Source organism: Chrysemys picta, chromosome 2 (assembly GCF_011386835.1).
Source record: "Chrysemys picta bellii isolate R12L10 chromosome 2, ASM1138683v2, whole genome shotgun sequence".
Lineage (NCBI taxonomy): Eukaryota > Metazoa > Chordata > Testudines > Emydidae > Chrysemys > Chrysemys picta.
Genome location: NC_088792.1, coordinates 44,060,022 through 44,083,963, shown reverse-complemented (window position 1 = coordinate 44,083,963; position 23,942 = coordinate 44,060,022). Strand labels below are relative to the sequence as shown.

General features: G+C 44.9%; 1 protein-coding gene across 1 annotated transcript in view; it reads right to left on the bottom strand.

Annotated features, from left to right (window-relative positions):
- Positions 1 to 23,942, bottom strand: part of RUNDC3B (RUN domain containing 3B) — a 187,780-nt gene that overhangs the window by 3,183 nt on the left and 160,655 nt on the right. Inside the window, 1 exon segment of the mRNA XM_008169647.3 lies at positions 15,219 to 15,340. Coding sequence (XP_008167869.2) covers positions 15,219 to 15,340 — 122 coding nt within the window.

Sequence of the window (23,942 nt, the reverse complement as noted above, 5' to 3'; positions counted from 1 at the left end):
GGGGCCGAGGGGTTAATGGTTAAGGCGGGTTAACCAATTAGACTAATGCTTACTGGTTAACATTTTGCATCCCTATTCCCTACCCACTGAGGCAGCCACAACTCTAATGTGGAAAAAATGGACCAGGAACCCCAGTGCACAGCAGGGAGAGGCTCTAAAAGTGAGGAGGAGCCTGACCACTGGACTCATGGAGTAAGTCCCAGGGGGCCCCCAAGAACGAAGAGGGGAGGCTTGCAGGTTCACCAGTCCTGCCCACAAGACTTAAAGTGGGTCCTGAGCATCCTGGAAAAAGAAGCAGGGCTTCTAAATCAGCTCCCCCTCCCGCCCCAAAGCAGATCAGGAGGGTTCTGACTACAAGTTGGCACCTTTCAGGGTGGGCTCTGAAACATCTCTCAAGAGGGCTCCAGACCCTAAGGAAGCAAGCCACAAAAGGCCTCACCAAAGCCACTGCAGAGTTTCTATACTCCTGAAGCACACTAAAAAGGTTTAAAAAATTTTAAAGGGAAAGACAGCACAAAAATCCAGGAGATGAGAGTCCTCTTCCTCCTCCTCAACTGAGGAAGGTGAGCTATCTGGCTCTGAAACCTGAGCAGGTTCCTGTGAGTAAGCCTTAGAATAAATTTTTCCCTTCAAAATCCTCCCTTGAGGCTGCAATATCGCTTCACTCCTTGAGGAACTGATTAGGGATGAATGGAACAAGCCTGATAAGGGCAAGCACATTAACAAGAGCAATCTCAGGCTCTATTACATTCAAGAACACAAGGGACACCAAAGGTTGACACCTGTGTGCATCCCTTGCCAAAAATATGATTATTCCCTCAAAAGGAGAGTTCTACCTTAAGGACCCCAAGGCTGGAATGATGGAGGCCAGTCACAAAGAGGGCTCTGAAGCCTCCTCCGCCACCTTCTGAGTGTTCCTGGCAGTTACCCGCTTTGCAGGAGCATCTCTTGCCTGGCTGGAACATCTGCTCTTAAGGGCTTTGAGATGACCCTGACTTTGGCTCCACTTTCAAGTCTTCCCAGAAACAGCCTTTGTAGCGACACCTCAATGGATGCAATAAGGTTTTCAGCCCAAGCCATGGCTTCCAGTTCAGTAGCCAGGCGCCGCCTATGGCTTCAACCCTCGAAGATGGATACTTACTCTAACCAGGTCCTATGCTCAGCCAAGTTTATAGGCTCCCTCATTTTTGGAGAAAAACTGGATAAGATGGTGGCTGACAAGATGGCAAAATCCGAACAAACGGTCTCTCCTTTCCTCACTAAGGGTCCTCAGAATAGAAAATAGACCAGCATTCAGACAGAGGCATTCCTTTTGCTCCTCATCCTTACAGAGGTACCAGGTTTATTGTTTACCAGCGAAGGGGCAACAAATTACCTGAGTGAAAATACTGGAATCAAAGTACCAGGGGAAATTCCAGAGGGACCTCAGTCTCCAACCCTCCCAAATCCACTTTATGACAAAGATTGCATAGGCTCCCCCAAGAGCTGAAGCTAGGGGTCAGGATTTCCCATTTCCTAGAAGAATGGTTTTCACTGACCATAGACAAATGGGTCACAGATATAGTGAGTGAGACCGACCTCCTTGAGCTCCAGGCTCCACCCATCCCTTCTTCATCCAATCACCCAGCTCCAATAGCCCTGTAAAACAGTCTGATGCAGAACAAAATATCTCATCTTTTGGATATGGGAATGACAGAGTGGGTTCCCTCAGAAGAAAGGTTCTCCAGGTTCTACTCCATCTTCTTCATTGTACGGCAGCAAATGGGGAGTATCAGAGCCATTTTCTATCTCAAAAGCAACAAGTGGATAAAGAAAAAGTTTTGAATGGAGATTGTGGCCTCTACAGTATCATACCTGTCCCAGGAGGGACTTCTTGACTTCAGTTGACCCAGATGACACACATTTCCATATTCCCATCAGACTGCGCCTGCGCAGACTTCTGTAGTTTGCAAACAGCAGGAAATGTTGGCAATAACAAACACTCCTGTTTGGCCTCTCCTCAGCCCCCAGGGTTTTTACAAAGATGTTGATTGTGATAATGGCCAGACTCCGGTCACAGGAAACTCACCTGTACCCCTTCCTGGATGACATCTGATCAAAGCTCCATTGCAGCTCAAAAGGTCACATCTTGAATGTGAAATCTTCTCCAGGACCCAGCTTCAATGCCAAGAAAAGTTCTCTAGTTTCACCCAGGAATTTATTTTCTTGCTCCAGAGCTACTATAGCACTATGCCTCCAATTGCTAGAACTTGTGGTGTCGTGCATATGGATCTCCATGGGCACAATCATGCATCAGAAGTCTTCAAGGTTTCATACTAGAGGTGTGGGATCACACCACGGAACACAAGAAAGATCAAGTATAAGTTTCAGCACAGGTGTTCATCTCCTTACAGTAGTGGTCAGCCCACGACAATCTGCAAAGGCATGCCCATCTGCCTTCCAGCTCCTTTAGTCCAAGCAGTCAACACCAGTGTGGAAGGCTGGGAAGCTCACTTGGAGACCCAAAGAGCCCAGAGCCTATGGAACCAGGAGGAAAAGGCTCATAGCAAAACCTCCTAGAGCTAAGAGGGGGAACGATGTTCTAGTTCAATCAGACAATATGATTGCATATTTAAAGGGGGAAACAAGGAGTCCAACACTACATGTGGAAGCAATGGAAATAATAAAGTGGGCAGAATCATTCCTTCTTTCCCTCAGAGTGATCCACAACAAAGGTGATCTGAACCAATATGCAGACTGGCTCGGGAGGTGCCGGCTCAATAATTCCGAGTGATGCCTGAATCAGGTGGTTTTTAATCTCATCATTCACATGTTCGGCCTCCCTTCAGCCAACCTGTTTGTGAATTGTACCAAGGCAGAGACCAAAATGCTTCTCAGGCTCCCTGGAAGACAATCCACAGAAAATCAGCATTCTGGCCTACGTGGACAATCTGGTCCTGACCGCAGATGACCCAGAGAGCCTCAAAGGTATGCTAGACGCCACCAGCCAAGCTACTGACTGTATGGGGCTCTGCTTCAATGCGAAGAAGTGTGCAACTCTGCACACTGATGGCAGCAAAAGGGACTTGGTGCAAGCAATGGGGTTCCAGATCCAGGGTGAGCCCATCATCCCCCTAGCAGAGGGGCAGGCATACCAGCACCTGGGCACGCCAACAGGTTTCCGTGTCCAGCAGACACCCGAGGACACCATCCAGGAGATCTTGCAGGACGCCGCCAAGATTGATGCCTCCCTGCTGACACAGTGGCAGAAGATAAACGCCCTGAACACCTTCCTGATCCCATGCATCTCGTTCACCCTAAGGGGATCCGCTGTGGCGAAGGTGCCCCTCAACAAGGCGGACAAGATCATCCGGCAGCTGGTGAAGAAGTGGCTGTTCTTTCCCCAGAGAGCCAGCAATGAGCTGGTCTACATCGCTCACAGGCACGGTGGCGCCAAAGTCCCCTGCATGGGTGATCTGTGCTACGTCGCAGTGATCACCCACGCCTTCTGCCTGCTGACATGTCCCGACGCCACGGTAAGGAATATCGCGGAGAACGCCATGTGTGATGCAACAGAGAAGCAGATCGGTAGAGCCCCCCCCCAACCAAGACATCGCCACCTTCCTGAGCGGCTCTTTGGATGGGGAATTCGGACGGGACGGGCGTGACATCGCTTCACTGTGGTCCCACACTCACAACGCCACACGTCGCCTGGGGAAGTGCATCGGCTGCTGCTGGGAGTGGTGCGAGGAGCGCCGGAAGCTGGGAGTCCGGGTGCCGCAGATCAGGTCCGACAACACCATCATCACCCCGAGCACCAGGGGCTTGCTGGAGAGGACTCTGAAGGCCGCCATCCACTCGCTGTACATGAAAACCCTGAAGCGTAAACCGAACTAGGGTAAAGCCTGTGAGTTGACCAGCAAGTGGGACGCCAGCAACCACTTTCTCACCGGGGGAGGCTTCACCCGCTTCGCCAACTGGCAGTTCATCCATTGTGCCCAGCTCAACTGTGTCCCGCTCAACGGAGCCGTCCGCCATGGGAACTGAGACAAGCATTGCAGGAAGTCTGGTTACTCCAATGAGACCCTGCCCCACATCCTGTGCAGCTGCACACCCCACTCCAGAGCCTGGCAGCTGAGCTACAACGCCATCCCGAACCGCCTGGTGAAAACCATCGCACCACGCCTGGGGGAGATCTCAGTGAACTGCACCATCCCCGGTACTGACAGCCAGCTACGACCTGACATTGTCGTCACCCACGAGGCCCAGAAAAAGATCATCCACGTCGATGTTACGGTCTCCTTTGAGAACAGGACCCCGGCATTTCGCGAAGCCCGAGTTCGTAAGTTGGAAAAGTACGCTCCTCTGGCCGACCCTCTGAGAGCGAAGGGCTACAAGGTGCAGATGGATGCCCTGATCGTCGGAGCCCTGGGTGCCTGGGACCCCTGCAACGAGCGTGTGCTGCAGACCTGTGGGATCGGTTGACTCTACGCATGGCTCATGCGGCGCCTCATGGTCTCAGACACCATCCAATGGTCCAGGGACATCTACATCGAGCACATCACCGACCACCGACAGTACCAGGAGGCGCGAGCCAGAGTGACATTGTTCTTCGACCATGAGAAAGGGACAAGAGACTTTCTCCGTTGGATCATATGAACTGAAACCATAAGCTCCCTGAACATTAAATCTCACCAAATGAGGGTCAATCCATCCTCATCATCATATCCGCTCATTATACTCCACACCCGAACATAGCCACTTTATGAAGTTCATACCCTCATATCTCAATGCCTGTAATTTGACCCATCAACCTTTTACCCCCAATCGGGGATTTTGCAGTTTATGTATTCCTTATGTCACCCAATCGTAAACCAAACCTTGCTACCTTGATAATCTGTACGTTATTCCCTGATAACCAAAACTTCTATGCTTAAACTCTGTACTGTTCACTTTTTTTTTAAACATCTTAATAGATTCCTCTGAGCCGACTGGTTAGCCAGACTGATGTGCCACTCTTCCCCAAATGGGGTCTTTCACTATTTTTGAGGGCTTTGATAATCCATTCCTTTGAGCCTCTGACTTCAGTGTTGGCCTTTTATTTATCCATTAAGAATTGTTTCTTAGTAGCTGTCACATCTGCAAGGCGAGTGTCGGAGCTGGCAGCCTTATCTATACGGGAGACTTACTATGTGTTCCACAAGGCAAAAGTGGCACTCAGAACACCAGAATCCTTTCTTCTTAAGGTAAATTTCTCCTTCTATACTTCCAAAGAAATTGCGCTTCCTTCATTCTGTCCAAAACTACAACATCCAACTGAAAAGGTGTGGCACACCTTAGAGGTCAGAGGAGTGTTGAAAATCTATCTCAAGCATATAAAAATCTGCGAGAAGATTGGGCTCCTTATTCATGCCTTCCCACCCTAAATGCCAAGGGCTCAGATTCCAAGTCCTCCATTGCTCAGTGGATTAGATTATGTATTGTGGAAGCCTACAAATCATCAGAGGTTTCTGTCCCAGAATGGATCAAGCACACTTCACGAGATCCTTACCAACCTTCTGGCCAGAATGAGCAAGTGTGTTCACTTTGAAAATTTACAAAACAGCTAACACCTTCATTAAGTACTACAAGGTAGAATTTCTGTCTTCTGCAGGGGCTTCCTTTGGCAGGGAGGTGCTGTGTGTAGTGGCCAGAAATAATAGAAACTTTTGAGCGAGCTCACAAAAAGGGGAGGGAGGTACTTCTTTCTTGCCAAACTTTTGTTTCATAACCCTCCCTATATCTGTTCAGTGCTCGCTACTTCTCAGATGTCCAGAATTCTGGGAGACACTGAACTCCAGAATGTTACATTTCTTACTGATAATTTCCTTTCTGCTAGAAGCATCTCCTATAGTTGAGGGTCAGATATTAAGTGGAATTGTTACCATACGGCCATCTTTCTTGGTCTAATGTATGTAGCTATTTAGTTATCTCTGGAATATTTGTTCATGATGTTATACAAGTTTAACAGATTAGGAATAACTCATCTGGCAGCAAGAAGGAGCAGAGAGTGTGTGGCCAGACCATGCAACACCAAAACTCTGATCCGCCTCCATGAGCTGCAGCGAGAAAAGAGCAGCCCAGATGTCCAGAATTGTGGAAGACACTGCTAACAAAGGGGAAAATAATCAGTAAAAATTTTTTCCATTAAGGCTTCAACCAAACATCAGCAGTAAATTACCAGAATGATGCCATGACCAGAGATTTAGTGCTTTTAATCTTTGTTGGAAAAAACCCCATTGGAATCCGTAAATGCTATTACTGAAGATAAACATGTTTTGTTTTTCATCCTTCTTGATAATTCCTCATAAAAGATATCAGATTTACACTGGCAGTGTCAGTGCAAACTTTCCATTCTGCCTCACAAACATGCAACCTGGAGGGACCACACCCCCAGAGATGAGGCTAGATCAGGCAACATGTCAATTTAACCCACGTCCTCCCTGCCCACAGTGGAGCTAATTAGTGCCAATTATGGTAGTGCGTTTTGTGACAGGCAGACACTTACCCAGTGAGATCACCTTATTTCCACAGGCCACCAAACAGGGATCAGATAACAGCTTTTGGTTGCCACCAACCTGAACTGGGTTTGAACAGATGACTAAGACGTCTCACGCACTATATTGTATTTGCAACCCAGTCCACCAAAAGTTCAAGGAATTTTGCATCTGTAAAGTAGGCATTTCTGAACACTGTGCCTCTGGATTCTCATTTAAAGGGAAGCCCTACCTTTGGGGAAAAAAACCAGTATAGTGAAAATAATCCACTCTCTTACAGCACTTACCGGCATCTTCCAATGGATCTTTGCATAATTTAAGTCTTACATCTGTTTTAAAAAAAATATGGGTGACCGAATACAGTGCTTATGGAATGAACTCAACCGAACACCCTTAAAGATCTACCCTCACTCTATCCCTAGGGAAAAAAAAGTTTTTTTTTTTAAACTCAATATTCTGAGCAAATATATGGGAAAGCTGGGAAAAATAATTTAACTATTTCAGTTCAGCAGCATGCATCCATCATACGAGCTCTAAAACTTTGGATGGGGTGAAAAGGGATTTTTTAACATAACATTACTATTATCAGGAAAGTTACCTACATTTCCAGCTGGATAATTGGCAACTACGAACATCTCAGAGATGAGATAAAGGTGGTGTAGAAGGAGGCTTTAGCATTTATAGTTGAGCTGAGGGATGTTCATGTCACCTGGCAGAGGCAGCAGGAGTGTCAAGGTGGAGTTGGTTGTTATTAGGTGCCAGAGCACTCTTTGGGGGGGCGGGGTGTAAATTATGTTCAGCATACGACAGCACTCTTTGGGATCAGCAGTTGGGTTTGACAACCGAGACGCTAAACTATCACTCCCACAATGAACTTCACAATCCCTTTCAACAGAACTTTATATTAAAAAATCTGCAATTCAGAAAACCACATTTTCAAATGTTACCATAAGAATACATATGTCTTATTGTGACAGGGCCGAGTGTCACTCCTATCTTCTGCTTTGTCTATGCAGACTATTCAGAGGCTTTCAGTTGTTAAACACCGCTGTGTAGTTTATTTCATTACTCTTTTCACCACCGTTACTGATCCATACACCACAGTATTTACAACATCAGTTTCTCCTCACCCTTCTGCCAAGAAGAGGAGAAGGAAGACCTGTCTGCACCTTCTAGCTGTGCTAGCCTGCCTCTCCCTCCAGCATTTCCTGCTGGTGCCTTCTTCTACCCTCTGCATTAACGGTCTAACTAACTCTTTAGCAGATTAAAGTGAGCTGGGAAGGATTAATTAGGTACAGTCAGATCCACCTTGGGAGGAGTTAATTGGTGTTTAACTGATGTGACCTAAGCTGTTGGTTCCCAGCACTTTGCCACATGTATGTAAGACACAGGAGGGCACTGTCCTGCTCTACTTGGCACTGGCGAGGGCTCAGCTAGAGTACCATGTCCAATTCTGGGCATCACACTTTAGGAAAACGTGGACAAATTGGAGAGTGTCCAAATGATAAAAGGTTTAGAAAATCTCTTCTATGAGGAAAAGTTAAAAAGACTGGGCATGTTTGATCTTGAGGAAAAAAAATACCATAGGAGGGAGGGGGACTGATAACAGTCTTCAAATATATTAAGGATGTTAGAAAGAGGATGGGGATCAATTGTTCTCCATGTTCACTGAAGTTAGGACAAGTACTAATAGGCTTAATCTGCAGCAAGGGAGATTAAGATATTAGAAAAAAACCTAACTATATAGGTAATTAAACTCTGCAATAGGCTTCCAAGGGAGATTGTGAAATCCCCATCACTGGAGGTTTTTAAGAACAAGTTAGAAAAACACCTGTCTGGGATAGTCAACCAAGTTTACTTGGTTCTGCCTCAGTGCAGGGGACTGAACTTGATTTCTTGAGGTTCCTTCCAGGCCTACATTTCTATGAGTCTATGATAATAAGTGCAGTATTGCATTAAAAAAAATGCATTTTACAACAGATTATAGCAAAATCTGAACCATCTAAGGCCCTGACTTCCACTAGATGTGAGAGATCTCAGTACTTCGACAGATACAAATACAGATACAACCCTAAAATACATAAAAACCCAATTACCTAGTTTTCTGTACCTGTTATTCTTCGAGATGTTCTTCCATTCCACTGTAGGTGTGTGCGCATGTCTCAAACGGAGTTGCTAGAGAATTTTTTCTCTCAGTCGTACCCATTGGGGTGGTCCAAGAACCCTCTGTTGTCATGTGCCAGTATGTGCTGGAATAAGGCGGCAAAGCCGCCCGACTCCCCTCAGTTTCTTCATACCAGATAGACTCTGATAGAGAGGGGAAGGTTGGCGGGTTGTGAAACAGACATGTGCAACACATCTCAAAGAACAACCGTTACAGAAAGGTAGATAACCATTTTTTTCTTCTTTGAGTGCTTGCATATGTCCATTCCACTGTAGGTGACTCACAGATAGACAATCATAGAGGCGGACTCAAGGTCGAACTGAACAGTGCTTGTAAGACCACCCATCCAAAATTGTCATTATCCCTGGACTGATGACCAATCTCCAGTTTACAAATGTCAATGATAGGTACTTGCACCAAGTAAGCCACTGATGTTGCCTGTGCGCTAGTAGAATGTGTCAGTGCCCTAGCTGGGGGGGCTATAGTAGCTAGCAGGTAATAAAACAAATGCATAAAGAGATCCAGAATGAAATCCTCTGAGAATCTTAGTTCTGTCCGCAATCACAATGAACAACTGAGTAGAGGTCCTAAATAACTTAGTATGTTCCAGTTGGAAAGCTAGAGCCCTTCTCACATTCAACAAATGAAGTCTCTCCTTAGCGCTGTGGGCATGAGGTTTCAGAAAGTCAGCTGATAGATTACTTGATTAATGTGAAAATTAGAGACCACCGTAGTGCGAAGTTTTGGATGAGGATGAAGATAAACCTTAAACCTATTAAAAATTCTATATAGAGGCTCTGACACTAGGGCTTTCAACTCTTCCACTCTTCTGGCCAAGGTGGTGGCCACTAGAAATGCTACATTCACATAGAAGTAAGCAGAGCGCAAGTTGCAAGGGATTTAAAGGGCAATCCTGTCAATTTTGTTAGGACCAAGTTCAGATCCCAGGATCTTGCATGTGTGGATTTATTCTGACGAAGCCCTTTAGGAATCTGGCTATGATGGGGTTGGAAAAAAGGGATCTACTATCCACCAAGTTGTGGAAGGCCAAAATAGTTGCCAGATGCAACCTTATAGAGCGAATAGACAAACTGTGTTTTAGATATAGAAGATAAGTCCAGCATGAGGTCCAGGCCCACTCTGGAGATATAGCTTTCTGTCAGGACCAAATGGAGAAGCATTTCTACTCAGCCAAGTAAGTGCTCCTAGTTGAGAGTTTTCTGCTGTTCAGAAGCACTTTGTGAATGTCCTTTGAACAGGATCTTTCAAAGGGGTGTTATCCATTAAGCATCCAGGCTATCAGATGGCAGGATCAGAGACGAATAGAGCAAATGACCATGGTCCTGGGAAATCACCTCTGAGTCCAACAGGACAGATAATGGAGGCTCAATTAGCAAGGTTAGTAGAGTTGAGTACCAATGTTGACAAGGCCATGCTAGTGCTACAAGGATGAGATGAGCATGGGCTTGTTTCACTTTGGACAAGACCCTGGGTAGCAAAGGAATTGAAGGAAAGGTGTACAATAGGGGATTCTTCCAGGATAGGAGGAGACATCTGTCAGTGAGCTGCCAGCTGAGACCTCCCCTGGAACAACATTGATGGCATTTTCTGATAGTCTTTGTTGCAAATAAATCCACTTGGGGAGTTCCCCCAGAGCTGGAAGATGGATCTAGCCACATCTGGACGTAATGACCACTCAAGAAAGCATACGCTCAGCTAATCAGCTCACATGTTCTGTATCCCTGGAAGGTAAGCCCTTGAGGTGAATCAAGTTGGTTATGCAAAAGTCCCATAGGTGAACTGCCTCTTGGCACAGTTGAATTGATTGCACTACTCTCTGTCTGCTTAAGTAAAACATAACTGCAGAGTTGTGTGTTAAAATTAAATTCTTTCCCACTATCTGGGGGAGGAAGGCCGAGCAAGCTAGATGTACTATCTTAGCTCTGACATTTATAGAAGTCTTTTGATCTTGAGATGACCAAAGACCCTGAGTCTGCAGGGACCCCATATGAGCTCCCCAACCAAGGGATGATGCATCTGGGACTAGAGTGAGGTGGGTCGCAGGGAGACATAGGAGACCTACACACACTTTCAGAGGGTCCATCCACCAATCCAACAATGACACTGGCCCTGGAACCACTTTGTCCAAATGACAATGATTCAGGGCACATCCTAAAGCTAGCCATGCCTACAGCTTTCCGAGATGCAGCCTGGCATGCTGAACTACACAGGACCATTCTGCCATGTGACCCAGGAGACTGAGGCAGCTGCGTGCTGTGGGGAGTGGGTATGTTTCAGCCTCAACAGTAATGTTTCGAACCTGAATTGTGGCAGTCCAAGACCACCCCAATGAACCTATTCTCTCTACTGGTTTTAGGATTGATTTGTCCTGATTCAGCAGAAGTCCCAGTACATCAAAGGTGGACAGGACAGTGGATACACTGGAGAACACGAGCCTCAGACTGACCTCTAATCAACCAGTCATCCAGGTACACACACATGGACTCTTAATTTTTGTAGATGTGATTATTCCACCCTGCTTAAGACAGACCGACATAACATCAGATTGGTGCAACTGTTTAGGAAGTGGGATAAGCGATTGGTAAACAAAAGGTGGGAAACACATGGAACTATGGTAACTGGTACCCTGGCCTCAACCAACCCATTAAAATGCCTATTTGGACAAGGCAACTGGATGGGATGAGATAGTTGCTGCTGAAAAAGAGGGCAGTGGAAGATGCCTTTTATAACCCCTGCCCTTTCTCCTTGGTGCATCTTGGGACCAGGGAGCAAAAACTTGGTACCCATTTGGCTGCTCTGGATGAAATAGTTTCCTTTTCGTCGCTGGAGTATAGAGTCCAAGAAATTTTAATAAAAACAAAGGGAGTCCTTGTGGCACCTAAGAGACTAACAAATTTATTTGGGCATAAGCTTTCATGGGTTAAAACCACAAGAATTCCTCATTGTTTTTGCTGATGCAGACTAACACGGCTACCACTCAGAAATTTTAATGTTGCCCTTGAATCTTTCAGGCTATAGAGCCTGTCATCCATCTTCTCTGAAAATAATGAGGGACATTCGAAAGGGAGGTCCTGGATGGTCTCCTGATTGCAACCGTGAACATCTTCTCATAGTACGAGCTGATGCCATGGTTGAGCAGTCCTGGCAACCAGCTTACTCTCATCCACTGTTACTGCAAACTCCTGTCTACCATCCTTTTGGTAATGTGTCTTTAAATTTTAAAATATTTTTCCAGAAAGTAAAGTCATAGTGACTCAGGAGTGCCTATTGGTTTGCAATCCTGAGTTGCAGACTTCCTGTGGAATAAAGTTTCTGACCAAACAGATCCAGTCTCTTGGAATCTTTCCCTTTTAGTATTGATTCTTGTTCTCCCAGTCTCTTCCACTCATTGGCAGCTGTCAGCACAAGGGAACCTGGGGGAGAATGAGAATAGAAATGGTCATATCCCTTAGAGGGGATATAGTAACCACCTCTCAGCTCTTGCTGTGGGGGGCAAGGAGGAGGATGTGACAATCTACACTATTATGATCACCACTTTTACAAAATTATGACAAATCTTGTACAAAGTATGCCTTATGAGGTGTCAGTCTGCTGAATGTTATTGTCCTGTTAAAATGTGTGTATCAACATTGTATATGGAGTTATGAGATTCTACTATATGTTTGTTACTGAAACATATTGTAAGTCTGGGGAACGCCCACAGACTAGCTCCTCAGAAATAACAAAGGATTGTCAACAAAGGCCTGGCAGGTCATCCCAAACATCATGTATACAGAAGGTGCAAGCAAGAAATTTACAATTAATCTGAGAGACTATGATGGATCTCACGTACACAGGAGACTGCTTTGTCTACACCCGAACAGGGTTGGCGGGGAGGGGAGAAGGAGGAGGGTATAAAATAAAGGACAATGGCTTCTTCATTACTTCTCTCCTCCTCCATGTGTGGTCCTCTTGTGGTGGTAAATCATTTGTCAGCTCATTAGTCTCATCTGATGATGAGGAAGAGGATGAAGAGCTGGCTCTATGGTGATTTATGTCTTGCAGAGGAGAAGCTTCTACCAGAAGACTGGTACCCATCTTAGCACTGAGTACTGGTGTATGATGCCAATGCCTCAGTGCCAATGCCCCCGAAGAGCTCTCAAGGACACAGAGTGAGATGGTTGAGGGAAGGTCCTAGCTGGAGGGGAGACATGCCGTAGTGTCCAAAAGAGCCACTGATATGGGCCAAGGCCCCATCCTTGCCCAGGCCACTGTCCCTCAGAAGGATTTCAGTGTTGAGTTGCTGCATGGCCTGTGGTCCCAAAGCCTCTGATGGAGGGTATGTTCCTTATCTTGGATGTCATACAGACAACCTCATCTTCAAGACCAAAGAAGAATCTGACACTTCTAGCAACAGAGAGGTAGAACCAGTGGTAGTCGAAGCCCAGAGATGGTGATACTGGGGATATCACCACAGGCTTGCCTCTCTACTGCACTGGCTTTTGAGGAAGCTTGGACAGCAATAGTTCTGCAGTTTCTTGACACAGTGAAGTAGAAGCTGCAGGCGTCAATACTGGCTGTAGTCCTTCTTGTAGTACCGGTGATACCAGTACCAAGAATCTATGTGGGTCCCTTGCAGCTGCGTACACCTCTGGGGTGGTAGTGATCAGCACTGTCTGATGGCTCCGCAAAGTTCTTTCAGGGATAGCCTCAACCTGGCACAGGTTCTGGAGGCAGCAATTCCCTCTTCCTGGGCAATGAGTGCCCCAGGGAGAGTCTTCCCCCCCAAACATTTCGCAGAGTCTCTGCCTCTACTTGGCTTTGGTAATAACCCACTCATTTGAGGTACTAAGCCTGAGGAAGGCATAAGCATTTTCTTCAGTACCGGCAAATGGGACCGAGGTGCCACAGACATCTCTGGTGGGGTGTTCTGCTGATGTACTTAGGACACTTTTCCTGTAAGATGATTCTTATGGAGGGCAAAACTCTGCCTCCATAAATAAGCACTTGAGCCTCACCTCTATCTTTCTTTGAGCGGGGCTTGAATCCCTTACAAATGTCACATTTGTCACTAATGTGGGATTCTCCCAAACATTATAACCTGGCCGGGTGTGGGTCACTGACCAGCACAGGTTTAGCACAAGTCTGGCAAAACTTAAAGCTCAGTGAGCAGGGAATTGTTTTGGTACCAAAAGATAAAAAGTGGTCTAGAGACTAAAACGAAAACCTAGCACTAAAAATCTAGCTAAACAAACTACCATTACAACTAATTAACTAACAATAATAGAATATGTACACAAAGAAGTGAGGGAAGCACTTCTTACAACAAGTCTGCAATCACTCCAACAACCACCACTGGCGGTAAGAAGTAAATGAGGGGAGTCGGGGCAGCTTTGACCTTGAATACTAATACGCAGTGGTGCGTGGCAACAGAGGGGGGTTGGGTGAGCCCAACAGATCCCGCTCAGGAAAAAAATTCTCCCACAGCTGTGCATGAGGCATGCACACGCCTACAGTGGAAAGGACATGAGCTAGTACTTGAAGTAGTAAAATGGTGTCAAATGTGGCAAAAATAAAAGAAACCACACTGCTATCACAGAGAGACCAAGCACAGGGTGTAACATTGAACTAGCAATTACTCTAAGTGAACTAGTGTATGCAATGGGTCTTGAAATAGATTTAGATTTTAAAGGCACTGGTCATGACGACAGTTTTTTAACTGGGAAAAAATAACTTTATCATAGCCATTAAAGATATGTTTAAAAAGGGGGGGGGGGGGAGATTTTGTATTTCCCAGGCTGCACGTGACTAAAGTTTGAGGGAGTAGGAGGAATTCTTTATAGTAACTCATATTAAACATTTAGATTCTTAAATGTCTTGTTGCACCTTCCTGCTTATTCACACTTATTCAAGAGGGTACTTGAAAGAAAACTGAAGATACAGATGTGTAGTGCTAGCCACCGATTTTGTCTGTTGCCTATCTTATTTTCCTATCCCTTAATTTTAATGGAAAGCATATGGCAGCCTGCAGCATTGCAGACAAAAGCAGCATCTGAATGCCAGATGGCATGAGACTGGACAGTAGGAAAGACTGAAAGTAAGAACAGTGGGAGAACAACATTCTAAGGGAGCTGCAAACCCCAATGCCTGGAACTTTAGGGACTAATGGAACCTTAGGTTAATTATAACAGAAAAATGACACCAGATCCCACACGGTGAAGGGGGAAACGTAACAATCATATTTGAAGTCAATATAAAGCCTTGCCTTAAACACAGCACAAAATAATGTACTACTCATATCATTGGGACTTGATACATGCAAACATATTTTCAATAAGGTGCTTGGGAAAAATCAGTCGAGTCACACACTAACTTTGAAAAGGTACATTTTATTTCCTTGCACCTATCAGGTTGAAAGTTTACTCTCCAGAAGAAAAGCAAGATGCCTTGATTGCTGAAATTGAAGAGTACTTGAAAGTATTTATTAAAAAGTATTAACAAGGACCTGAACAAAGTGGAACTTTCAGGCAGTATTTTACCTTCACTTAGTAAATTTAATCCATCTTCCTTTCCATCTCCATCTTGTGAATTACCTGGATCCAGAGATGTCTGAGAAAGACTAACTTCTGCTGAGAGTTGGTCCAGACTTTGAAAACTTTTCCTGTAAAACAGATATCATTTTTCCTAACTTTCAAAGAAAAGTTAAATGACATTCTATTGAAATTTTAGTGTGTTTAATCACGGTCTTTTTAAAAAAAACAGTGACCAGCTAATCTTGCTTTCCTTCAATATTGTCTCTATTTCAGTTTTTCTACCATGAACTACTGAAAAGATGAATTTGGTGAATCCACTAGAAAGAAAAATAAAGAAGAAATACTGTAGTAAATGGAAAAAGTTAGAATTTTCACTACAAAAGATTGAAGCTTAGAAGAATGAAAATTCATTACGAACAACTAACTCTGTTAGGGTTATCAAATATGACACAACGTCCTTTCCCCCCCCTTGATTAAATGAACAATATTAGCAAAGGCATCTGAAGATGAACTGAATTATATGAAAGTATATTATAAGTAGCTCTTTAGTACATAGGAAAAGCCAAATGCAAAATTAATCCAATGTGACCATACCCTTACAGTTTACGTACACAAACTTCGTGTTCTTCTGTTGCATCCATTTAATTTCTCACAGGAAAGTTAACCCTGGTTAGGACATTTCTAGAGCTAAACACCACCTGTTTAGAGCTACAAAAATTTCCATTTTCTTACTCTGAATAAGGTTCATAATAGTACAAATGACCAAAATGGGTGAGAAATTTAAACTCTCTATTTCACTGCCAATGTGAAGCTAATAAAATTTGCAAATGTGTTTCCTTCTGAGAGGAATGGATGCATTCACCTGCCAAGAAGAAAAAAAAAAAGGGAACAAACATTACAACTATAAGTTACTAAACCCGCTGGAACTATACAGCTAAACACTAATAAAAGATGCAAATAAGTATGCAGCAAACAGACATGTGCCAGACTCTATCTCAGTCCAAAGGTGGTTGAGAAGGAACTGAGGGTGGTTCGCCTGCACAGATCTATGTAGCCTCAGTACGGGACACGAGGATGTGTAGGACATGCATGCAGGCCGAATGGGCACTGCTACCAAAAATCTCCAATCAAAGGCACAAGAGTGCATGTGCGCTGAACGTGAAGCACCCACAAGGATGCTACTCGAAGAGGTATTAGTATAAGCTAAATTATTACTTAATTGGCATCACAGACTGGATGGGATAAATTTCATGACTGGAATACTGGTATAGAGGGGTACAGCTTGTTCAGTAAAGACAGGCAAGGAAAAAAGGGAGGAGATGTTGCACTGTACATCAAGAATGTAGTCACTTGGTTTGAGGCCCAGAAGGAGTTGAGAGGCCAACCAGCTGAAAGTCTGTGGATAAAGATAAAAGGAGGGGAAGGGGTGACGTAATGGTATCAGTCTAATATAGACCACCAAAGCAGGAAGAGAAGGTGGATGAAATATTTCTAAAATAAACAGAAATATCCAACAGATATTTGGGTACTTAAAGTCCCCCATTACTACCAGGATTTTGTATTTTGGATAAGTAATATAGCAAAAAACAAAATGTCCATTAAGTTCCAAAATGTGTTGGGGACAATTTCTTGTTTCAGAGGGAGGAAATAACTGGGGCAGGCATCTTAGACTTGATTCTGACTAACAGGGAGGAATAGGTCGTGAATCTGAAGGTGGGAGGCAATCTGTTGAAAGTGATCATGAAGTGATAGATTTCATAATTCTAAGGAAAGGAAGGAGAGCAGCAGAATAAGCACAATGGGCTTCAAAAAAAGCAGACTGTAACAAACTCAGAGAACTGGTAGGTAGGGACCCATGAGAAGAAAGCCTAAGGGAAAAAGGAGCTCAAGGCAGCTGGCAGTTTCTCAGAGCCAATATTAAAGACACAGCAGAAAACTATTCCAATATGAAGGAAAGAATAGTAATAGGCCAATATGGCTGCATCAAGAGCTCTTTAAAGACCTGAAAATCAAAAAGGAATGCTACAAAAAGTGAAAATACAGACAAATTGCTAAAGATGAGTATAAAAGAATAGTGGAAGCATGTAAGGATAACATAAGAAAGGCTAAGACATAAAACGAATTACACTTAACAAGGGACACAAGGTAGTAAGAAGAGGTTCTACAACTACATTAGGAGCAAGAGAAGGACAAAGGAAAATGGAGGTCCACTACTTAGCGGGGAAGAAGTGCTAATAAGAAACACCACGAAGAAGGCTGAGGGGTATAATACCTATTTTGCTTCATTTTTCACTAAAAAGGTTAATTATGACCAGATACTTAGCACAATTAATATTAACAATAAGGGGGAAGGAACGCAAGCCAAAATAGCAGGTTAAAAATATATATAGATAAATTAGATGTATTCAAGCCAGCAGGGCCTGATGAAATTCCCCCTAGAATACATAAGGAATTAGCTGAAGCAATCTTGGAATCTAATGTGATTATCTTTGAGATCTCAAGGATGACGGGTTAGTCCCAGAGAAGGACAAACATAGAACCTATGTAGAACCAGAGTAGGCCTATTACTCAATGAGGGGGGAAAAGACAGTAACAGAAAATGTGGAAATGGCAGAGGTGCTTAATGACATTTTTGTTTCAGTTTTCACCAAGAAGGTTGGTGGCGATTGGACATCTAACATAGTGAATGCCAGTGAAAAATGAGGTAGGATCAGAGTCTAAAATAGGGAAAAAACAAGTCAAAAATTACTTAGACAAGTTAGATATCTTCAAATCACCAGGGCCTGATAAAATGCATCCTAGAATACTGAAGGAGCTGACTGAGGAGATATCTGAGCCATTAGCAATTATCTTTGAAAAGCAATGGAAGATGGGAGACATTGCAGAAGACTGGAAAAGGGCAAATATAGTGCTTATCTATAAAAAGGGAAATAAGGACAACCCTGGGAATAAAACAGACCAGTCAGCTTAACTTCTGTACCCGGAAAGATAATGAAGCAAATAATTAAGCAATCCATTTGCAAACACCTGGAAGATAATAAGCTGATAAATAACAGTCAGTGTGAATTTGGCAAGAACAACCTGATAGCTTTCTTTGACAGGGAAACAAGCCTTGTGGATCGGGAGAAGCGGTAGATGTGGTATATCTTGACTTAGTAAGGCTTTTGATACTGTCTCACATGACCGTCTCAGAAACAAACTAGGGAAATACAACCTGGATGGAACTAATATAATGTCGGTGCATAACTGGTTGGAAAATTGTTCCCAGAGAGTGATTATCTGTGGTTCACAGTCATGCTGGAAGGGCATAATGAGTGGGGTTCCGCAGGGATCGGTTTTGAGTCCGGTTCTGTTCAATATCTTCATCAATGATTTAGATAATGGAATAGAGAGTACACTTATAAAGTTTGCAGATGATACCAAGCTGGGCGGGGTTGCAAGTGCTTTGGAGGATAAGATTAAAATTCAAAATGATCTAGACAGACTGGAGAAATGGTTTGAAGTAAATAGGGTGAAATTCAATAAGGACAAATGCAAAGTACTCCACTTAGGAAGGAACAATCAGTTGCACACGTACAAAATGGGAAATGACTGCCTAGGAAGGAGTACTGCGGAAAGGGATCTGGGGGTCATAGTGGATCACAAGCTAAACATGAGTCATCAGTGTAACACTGTTGCAAAAAAAGCGAACCTCATGCTGGAATGTGTTAGCAGGAGTACTGTAAGCAAGACACGGGAAGTAATTCTTCTGCTCTACTCCGCACTGATTAGGCCTCAACTGGAGCATTGAGGTCCAGTTCAGAGAAGAACTACAAAAATGATTAAACGTCTAGAAAACATGACCTATGAGGGAAGATTGAAAAAATTGGGTTTGTTTAGTCTGGAGAAGAGAAGACAGAGAGGACATGATTACAGTGTTCAAGTATATAAAAGGTTGTTACAAGAGGAGGGAGAAAAATTGTTCTTAACCTCTGAGGATAGGACAAGAAGCAATGGGCTTAAATTGCAGCAAGGGTGGTTTAGGATGGACGCTAGGAAAAGCTTCCTGTCAGAGTGGTTAAGCACTGGAATAAATTGCTTAGGGAGGTTGTGGAATCTCCATCATTGGGGATTTTTAAGAGCAGGTTGGACAAACGCCTGTCAGGTGTTGGTCTACATAACACTTAGTCCTTGAGTGCAGGGGACTGGACTAGATGACCTCTCGAGGACACCAGTTCTATGATTCTATTCTATTCTATTAAAAGAGGGAACAAAGAGGATCCAGGGAATGATAGACTAGTCCAGGCCTGCACAACTCGTAAAGCGGCGAGGGCCATATTACTCCAAAGAAAATAGCTGAGGGCCGAAACCCGCCGGCAGTGCTGAAACAGGCCCCCCTCCACACACCCCAGCGCCACCCAGCCCCACCGCCCCCCCATCCCCCAGCAGCCCTGACCCCTAGCTCCGAGCCCATCCCCTCTGAGCTAAGCACCCCTCGACCCCATCCCCCAGCAGCCCTGACTCCCAGCTCCAAGCATAGCCCCTCTGAGCCAGACACCCCCCCGACCCCATCCCCCCGCAGCCCTGACCCCTAGCTCTGAGCCCAGCCCCTGTGAGCTGAGCAACCCCCGACCCCATCCCCCAGCAGCCCTGACCCCCAGCTCCAAGTCCAGCCCCTCTGAGCCGGACACCCCCCTGACCGCCAGCCCCTCTGAGCCTGACACCCCCCTGGCCCCAGCCCCCCCCAGCCCTGACCCCTAGCTCCGAGCCCAGCCCCTCTGAGTTAAGCACCCCCCCCGACCCCATCCCCCAGCAGCCCTGACCTCAGCTCCGAGCCCAGCCCCTCTGAGCTGGACATCCCCCTGACCCCAGCCCCTGTGAGCTGCAGCTCGAGCCCAGGCCGGGTGCCTCTCCCCTCGCTCGGACTTACCGGCTCTGCCTCGTGCCCAGCGCTTCCCGCCTAGCAGCCCCGGAAGTGACGCTGAACGCCAGGCAGGAGGAGCAGGAGACGCGGGGGCGGGGGGCGACCTCACAGCCCTGCACTCTGACCGCCCTGACAGTCAGAAGCGCGGCTGCCAGGTTCGCCCCCTGTCATGGGGGGGGGGGGGGGGGGAAGGCAACCTCAGCCCCACGCGCCGACCGCCCTGACAGTCAGAAGCCCGGCTGCCGGGTTCGCCCCGTGCTGGGGGGGGGGAAGGCAACCTCAGCCCCGCGCGCCCGCGCTCTGACCGCCCTGACAGTCAGAAGCACGGCTGCCGGGTTCGCCCCCTGCCCAGGGGTGGGGGAGGTCGGGCCCCCGTGCCCCAGCAGGGGGCAAACCCGGCAGCCGCACTTCTGACTGTCAGGGCAGTCAGAGCGCGGCGCGCGGGGCTGAGGTTGCCTTCCCCCCCGGCAGGGGGCGAACCCGGCAGCCGCGCTTCTGACTGTCAGGGCAGTCAGAGCGCAGCGCGCGGGGCTGTGATGTCGGGCCCCCCGGGCAGGGGGTGAACCCGGAAACCGCCCCCCACCGCTTGCCCGCGGGCCGCACAGTGGGCCCACGCGGGCCGCATGCGGCCTGCGGGCCGCGTGTTGTGCAGGCCTGGACTAGTCATACCTTCAATACCTGGAAAAATACTGGAACAAATTAAACAATCAATCAATCTGTAAGCACCTAGAGGATAATAGGATGATAAATAATAGCCTCAGCTGGTGTACCGTGGACAAGTTTGGGTGTCATACTTTAAGAAAGATGTGGATAAATTGGACAGAGTCCCAAGAAGAACAAATACGATAACGATAAAAGGTTTAGAAAATCTGACCTATGTGGAAACGTTAAAGAAAATGGGCATCTTTAGTCTTGGGGGGGAAAAAAAAAACTTGGCAGACTAGATAACAGTCTTCCAATAAGTTAGGTGCTTTTACAAAGAGGACAGCAACCAACTGTTCTCCATGTTCACTGAAGGTATGACAAGAAGTAATGGGCTTAATCTACAGCAAGGGAAATTTAGGTTAAATATCAGGAAAAATTTGCTAACTACAAAGTTATCAAGGCAGGTTATGCAATCCCTATCATTGGAGGTCTTTAAGAATTGGTTAGACAAATACCTATTAGGTGTACTCTAGGTATACCTGGTCATGCCTCAGTGAGGCCAAGTCCATTCCAGCCCTACACTTCTAGGATTCTGTAACAGGTTTAGCAAAATACTCAGAGATAGGTTCAGCCATGGATATAATTACATATATAATCATACCTATTTTAAAAGGTAAGTATACTGCTCTGGAGCCTATGGATATCACTCTCTAAGATCTTTCCCCCTAAAATTCCTCCTTTAGCAGTGACAGCATCCCAGACTAAGCCTGGCACATTTCTTATAGCAATGTGAAATGGAGGGTGCTGGCTGGGGAGAAGGATCCCAATTCTGCTCGAATTTTGACCCTCCTGAACATCCATCCAGACTCAAGAAGCAGCTATGGGTTCTGGCTGCTGGTGCTAAGCAGGTAGGAGTGTTACAATATCAATACTCCCTCATGAATCCAGGAGAGCACTGGGAGCACACCCACTTTTGAGTTCCTAACTCCAAGCAAATTGCTTCATTTGACCTAGGACTCTTCACGTCAGTAGATTGGCAAGGTTCAACAAAGTAGTATGATTTTGTTCTGTCTGAGGCATTCTCTCCCAGTACCTTTTCCAACCAATCCCCCTATTTTTTTTAATTCTTCCCTTCTCCATTGATGATTTTACTTAATTTCCCCCATCTAATTTCCTAGATTCTGGGTTTACAGTAAATCTGAAAATATTCATCCATTTGCCTTAAACATACACTTACAAGACACACCACATCTAAACAATGTAATGAAGATTTCAGTTTAATGATTAATCTTTTCAATTCCCCAAATGTGAAGAAATCTGATCTCCTAAAATCCTATCCAAGAATAATTTTTATATCGCTGGTTATGATTCACCAAATTACTCAAAATGTGTTAGTATGAATCTGTCAGTTGTTTTTTCAATAGCATTATTCCAGGGTTTTATTTTTAGTTTTTATTTTTGTTAAATGAGTTTTAATAGGTGTTGTGTTGATTTATATTACTGATATGGCTACTGGGCAATATCATTCAGACTATAATCTAGCATGGACAAGGCTCTAGGTGACAAAATTTAGGAAGAGCTGTTCTTCTAATAAACCCTTATCTGCAAGTGATCCAATTATGATAGAATAAAGTTATTTAAACAATTTGCATAACTTTCTTGTACATCTATTATAGCCTTGTTCTTAAGTTTAGACACTGGCTCCGCCTCCGCCCCCGTCCCCCCACACCTTTTTTTTTATGTTGTTATGAATAGTGAAGAAACCATGCCCTCCCTTGTTATGAGATTATTTCTTCTTAATAAAGCTAAAGGGAATCCAGCTATACCCCCAACTGGGTGTTTTGGGGAAATGGGGGGGAAGTGAGTGATGAGGTCATCCCCTTGTAAGCCTCTTTGACTTAGGTTCTATTTCCATTTGGATAGGAGTTATGTATTTTAAGTGATTTTTGGTCATTTCTTTTTCTCAGTTTTTCTACCTGCTTCTAACATTATACCTGTCTTTTACATTTCCTGGTCTGCCTTACCCTCTTCCTACAGGAAACCCACCATAATGACCTGGAGGCAGAGAAATTTAGAAGGTAATGGATAGGGAAAGAGGTGTTTAACAATTTCTCCTCCTCAGCCAAAATTGGAGCAATATTGTTTCACAAAAGACTCAATTGACACATTCTAGATGTAAATAAAATTGAAGAAGGTAGATTTTTGCTAGTGAAGGGTAATATCTTTGACTCTCCATATATACTCAAATATATATAGACCCAATAAAGATAACCCAAGTTTTTAATTTTCCCCCCAAATTAATTAATATCCCATTAGGCTCAGTCATCATAGCAGGAGATTTTAATAATGTGTTGGCCCTTTTTTTTAAGACAAGTCAGGTTGGCCCCAGCATACACAATCGCATTCTGGAAACATTATAAGAGACTACGTGGACAAATTGGGATTAAAATATGCATGGCGGTTGCAGAACCGTCCACTGAAGGGTTTTACTTATTATTCCGTCCCACATTAGATGGCCACAGACAAACCTCAGGTATCTTGGCATCCTGTTTCCCAAGGAAATTAAAAACAGTCAAGGTTAACCTAGCCCCATTAATCATGCAGTTAGCAAATGATTTAAATAGATGGCAGGCACTACCAATCTCCCTTTGGGGAACAAATTAAAAAAAAAATGAATGCTCTTTCCAGGGTCCTTTTCATTCTGAATTCCCTCCCTCCATATCTCTCCCTTTTATTTTACCACCAAAATCAACAACATGTTCAGGTCCTTTTTGTGGGTTGCTGGTAACAAATCCAAAATCTCCTTAAAAAGATTACCGTTCCTTATCAAAACAGGTGGGTTTAGATTTCCCAACTTTAAAGTTCACCATCAGGCAATAATTCTTAGCCAAGCAGCACAGTGGCTCATTCCCTTGTGCTGTAGGACCCTGGACTGGCTCCAGCTGGGAGCAGAATTGGTTGCCTTTTTTACCCCTTTTCCATGCACTGCACTTGGATTACTAGTGATTCCCTAAAGAACAATTACTGACTATTATGGCAGCCTGAAATACTTGGTGTACTATGTTTACTAAATTTAAAAATCATCCTTTTCTACATACCAAGGTCTCTATCTGGGACAACTCAAAATTTTGTATAGCAGGCAACCCATCATTTGGCCAGACTGGATTAGGAAAGGGATTTTG